Below are 5,072 nucleotides of genomic sequence, written 5' to 3' on the forward strand. Positions count from 1 at the left end.
CACACAGTCAAAAGCCTTTGCATAGTCAATGAAGCACAGATAGACATTCTTCTGGTATTCTCTGCTTTCTGCCAAGAGCCATCTAACATTAGCTATAATATCCCTAGTACCACGACCTCTTCTAAATTCAGCCTGCACATTTGGCACTTCTCTGTTGACATATTGCTCCAGTCGTTTTTGGATAATTTTCAGCAGAATCTTTACAATATCTTTGTAAAGAAATATTAATCACCATTGGACTATGTCCACCATTACCCTGTCTTTTCTGGTCCCCGCCGGATCTGTCTCATTTCCTTCACCCAATTCCTCCACCCACCAAATTGTGCAACCCTGTGATTTCGTCCCTACCCATCCGCACTTTCTGCTCCCAACCCTTACTCCCTTAGATCCCCACACATGTTTTTTACAGTTAAAAAAATTACAGCTTTGAAAACTGCAAGCCTATGGGGCAGTTCTACACTGTCCTGTAGGGGTTGCCATGAGTCAGAATTAACTTGATGGCAAAAGCTTGTGCATTGTATCTGGCTGTGGTGAAGACCCTTGAGTAGAACAGTGGAGAGAGGGGAGCAGAGAAAGACAGGTGGGAAGACAGCGACAGATGGCCGGAAACAGGAGCAGCCACAGCCGGGGCCCCAGTACAGCTACCTGAAGAGAGATGAGGAAACGAGAAGCAATGGGGACACGTCTGCTAATGTGACTGGGGGCAGGGGTGGGGAAGCAAGAGCACCTCCACGGCAGGGCCTCAAGGGAGCCTATTGTGAGGTTCCTAGACACCTTGGACCCCCGCATCATACCACCCTCCAGGTCAGCTAGGTCACAGGCTGAACCAGCCTCAGGAGACTGTGACTCAGGATGGCCGAGGGCAGGCCGAGGAAACCCCCTGCCCGTCTCTGAGCCTCTGACAACCTCCCTGCTCACTTTCCACACCAGGCCCAGTCATGACACCCAAGGGACATGCTCCATTTCCCATTACCTCCTGACCCCGGAAGACACTATTTCTGTGTAACTGGACAGGGGTGGGCAGGAAGGAAGAGGGTGGGGGTGGGAGAGTGGATGTGCTCTGAGCAGGGAAGCTGCGGCTTGAGTCATGATGAAGGCTGACCAAATGCTTCAGGTTAGCATCTGAATGCCTTAGTCATTGTGCCACCAGGGCTGCTTTCTCCTTCTAAGATAGTGTCATTTTTTCCACAGATAAGAAACTGAAGCACAGAGATATCAGCTAACTGGTCCAGGTGAAGTAAGATTTGAACCCTAACAGTCTGCCTCCATAGTTTTGTTCTTAACCCTGAGACAGTAATTCTAGGGCTTCACAGTCTCAGTTTCCCTATCTGAAATAATAACAATAATAGTTGATCTTACAGAGAACCCATTGTTCTTGGCACTTTGAACACGGCTTCTGCCCTCCTGGGTCTCAGTTGAGTGCATGAGCTGGGCTTGAAGCCCATCAGTGCTGTGCTGTTTCAGCTGCTGACAAGTTGGCCTTTGCCCTGTGGCGACCCCACACACAGTACAACAGAACACCGCTGGTCTTGCACCATCCCCGTAATCAATTGCAGACTGGATAGGGTTTTTATTTGCTGATTTTCAAGAGTAGATTTCCAGGCCTTTCCTCGTGGTCTGTATTAGTCTGGATGCTCTAGGCATAATAACAGCACACGAGCCCCCACTGGGAGCATGGTGACTGTATGTGAGCTGTTGTCCAGGAATCAAAGACAAGGCTCCAACATGGAGGGCGAGAGGATTGCACCACTCACTCATCAATGCTCCAAGCACAGTTTGAACCCATGGGCTGCTCTGTGAGACGAAGATGAGCGATCTCCTCCCACAAAATGAAACCTGCTGGAGGGTCCGCTATGGGTCCGTTCCAACTCGATCGATGGTACACAGCAAATGCCTTAAAAGCAAAGCACAGAATGCTTCGAGCTACAGCAGGCACCTGAGCACACTCCACTCCTGCAAAGACTCAGTGATGTAGGGAGCTCTGGTGATGTAGTGGTAAGAAGCTGCACTGCAATCCCAAGAGCTGCGCGGTTCGAACCCACCAGATGCTCTGCTGAAGGAGGAATGATCTCCTTCCGTACCAGTCAGATCCCATCTGACAGTACACACACACACACAAAATAAAAAAATAAAATAAATTTTTAAAAAAAGACTCAGTGATGCAGTGGGCAAGAGAGATTGGCAAGCCGATACCTGTAGGATTGCAGGACCAGCACTACCAGACAGGGAAGCAACAGTGACGTGAGAGCACGCAGTGGAGTCTGCCCAAGGGAAGGTAGGTAGTCAGGGAGGGCTTCCATGAGGAAGTGACAGCAGTAGTCATCTGGGAATGCAGACTCGATGGTGATAGTAAAGGCAGAGGGGCCAGCTAGTAGGGAAACCCATAGCTGTGCAAGGGTCAAGTTTGAGGATCTGAAGGGATGTTGACTGTGGTCAGAGCAAGAGGTGGGAAGCGATGAAAGAGCCAGTGAGAAAGTCAGGGTCCACTGTCGGAGGGGCATGGTGCCTCACCGGGGGACCTCGACCTCCTTCCCCGCCCCCCATGGGTGGCAGGGGACAAAAGGGCTGAGGACATGTCCAGCTTTGTGTACTGAATGGCCAGGCAGCACCAGGTAACTGTTGTTAGGTGCCATTGAATCGTGTACAACTCATAGCAACCCTATGAACAGCAGATCTGAGCTCTTGTCTTATCCTGTATCATCCTGACAGTCTTGGGTACACCTGAGCCCATCGCTGCAGCCACCGTGTCAATCTATCTCAGTGAGTGTCTTCCTGTCCTTCTCTGACTCTCCACCTTTTCAAGAACAATGTCCAAGAATAGTCTCTCCTAAAACACGCCCAAACATTCTTCTAGGCCGTATAACCCTGGTGTGTCCACTCGCCATATAGAGGTAACTTGTGGTTGCTGGGAAGCTGAACACTGTGACACTGATGTTTGTTACCAATGCTGGACAGTGTTTGGTGGAGCTTCCCAATTAAAACAAGCTTAGAAGCAGGAGTGGCAATCACTTCCATAGTAACTTGCCTCCAAAAACTCTATGAACCTGGAGAAAGGATGAAAGTCACACAAGTGTTGAGGATTTTTGTTCATAGGGTCGCTATGAGTCGCCTATGACTCAACGGCACTTAACAACAACAACAACAAAACATGCCCAAAGTATGTGAGATGAAGTTTCACCATTTTTGCTTCCATGGGGCACTCTGACTGCACCTTCTCCAAGACCTATCTGTTGGTGTCATTCTGTCCCAACCAGCAGGGCCTGCAAAGCTTCCTCCGTGACCGCTACTACCTCTGCTCTGTGACATGGACAACGTAAGTGCTCATAGCTGTGGGCAGTGATGAGGTCACGTCTGGAGCCAGGGCAAGCCTCAGATCTCCACACAACCAGGTTATTGCCGTGTCCCCTGGACCCAGGACAATGTCTGCACATAGTTTGTTGTTAGTTGCCGTAGAATCGACTATAACGTGTCATGGCCCCATGAACAACAAACCCTTGCCTGATCACGTCCACTAGTCACTGGGTCAGGTCACCTCGTAAAGGGTCAGAGAAGGTGCTCAGCAAACGGCCGCTGCCACCACCGCCTTCTCTCTGGAGATGGAGCCCCCTGGGGTGCAGAGAGTTAACGTGGGCAGCTGCTAATAAAAAGGTTCCAGTATACCCAGATGCACCTCGGAAGAAAAGCCTGACAATCTATTTTTTTAAAAACCAGCCATTAAAACCCTCGGAGAACACGGTTTTACTCAGACACATCTGGGGTCACCATGCATTTGAGTAGCCTCTGTGGAAACTCTTTTTCTCCTCCTCCCTTTGGGGTGCAGTGTGAAAAAGGCTTGGCGGCCTGCTGGGACTGAAGCAGACTCAGGCCCAGGCAGAGTGCTTGGGGCTTATAATGTCCTCGTGACGTCTGTGAAATCAGTCCTAGGCACCCAGACTGGAGGAGACAGGGGTTGGCAGAGGGCAAAGAGTTCACATTTCCACGGCACCTGATACATGGAGGGTGCTCAAAACATGTGTATTAAAACTGAACCCACAACTTCTGGGGCAGCTCCTTGCGTCTTTGGACACCTCAGGCTTCTTCTGAGACCCTGCTTTGTAGAAGATGTCCTCGGTGGAACAGCTGGCCAGCTGGTTTCCACAGAAGGCCCTGGAGCATAGCGAGGAGGTCAAAGACCATTAGGAACTTGCTCCAGGGCCCTGTACAGGGTGAGGATGGAAGCCTTCCCCTCTGAGGGTCAGAGGTGGCCCAGATGGGACAGGAACTGGAACTGTTGAGAGGCAGCACACTTAAGGCTCACTGACCCCCCAGTCCCTCCTGAAAAACAGGAAGTGTCACAGGCCCCAAATAGCTGCTGACTCTCGAAGTTTCCAGCCGCGTGTCTGGCCTAGTCCCAGTGAGCGCATGTGGGGGAGAGGTCTTTCGTGGGGCTTGGATCTGGCCGACAACCTCACCCCACCCTCATCTGTACCCGAGGGAGGTGAGCCACTTCTCGAAGGTTCCTGAAAGCAATTCTGGAAGTCTCCATTTCTGAGTATTTCTAAGTATTAGGGTTCTGACTCACACCAGGCCTTTCACTTCCTGACTTTAACAAAGAATAAAGGTGGGGTGGGGACTGGAGGGACATGCCTCCTCAAGGCCTTTTGGGAACAGGGTGGAGGAAGTCCCGGGAAAACAGTGCCCAGCACTCACCTCTCAGCCCGGAGCTGCTGGGCTTGGCTCATGGCGGTCAGTCTGTGAGAGCAGGTGGCAGAAAGCCTCGCCCCCCCCCAGCCCAAGCTGAGTTCCACTCTGGTTTCCCAACAGCCCCCTGTGGCTCAGCCTTTGGTCCTGGGAGTCCCCAGCAGCTGCCTTTGGGGAGGCCCCACCCCTGTCTCTCAATTTGAGAAGGGGCTCCTCCTCCAGCCTCGGGCCTAGCCTTTACTTCCTCTTACCCAACCCCGGCCACAGACATTGGGGGAAGTGTCTCCCTTGGGAGCTGGCCTTACAGGAGTCCACTGACCTTGGACTTTAGACATTTCCTCAGTGGTGGTGCCTGACTCAGTCACCCAGAGGACTGTCACCTTGAGAGTCAT

The 5,072-nt window shown here is 51.6% G+C and overlaps 1 protein-coding gene across 1 annotated transcript in view; it reads right to left on the reverse strand.

Moving 5' to 3' along the window:
* NCF4 (neutrophil cytosolic factor 4, 40kDa) overlaps positions 1-4,721 on the reverse strand; it is a 35,595-nt gene extending 30,874 nt beyond the window's left edge. Inside the window, exon 1 of the mRNA XM_006890226.1 lies at positions 4,690-4,721. Coding sequence (XP_006890288.1) covers positions 4,690-4,721 — 32 coding nt within the window. The remainder of the gene's footprint in view (positions 1-4,689) is intronic.
* Positions 4,722-5,072: the final 351 nt, after the last annotated feature.

This window comes from Elephantulus edwardii, unplaced genomic scaffold (genome assembly GCF_000299155.1).
Source record: "Elephantulus edwardii isolate Elephantulus edwardi_28Jun2011 unplaced genomic scaffold, EleEdw1.0 scaffold00086, whole genome shotgun sequence".
Classification (NCBI taxonomy): domain Eukaryota; kingdom Metazoa; phylum Chordata; class Mammalia; order Macroscelidea; family Macroscelididae; genus Elephantulus; species Elephantulus edwardii.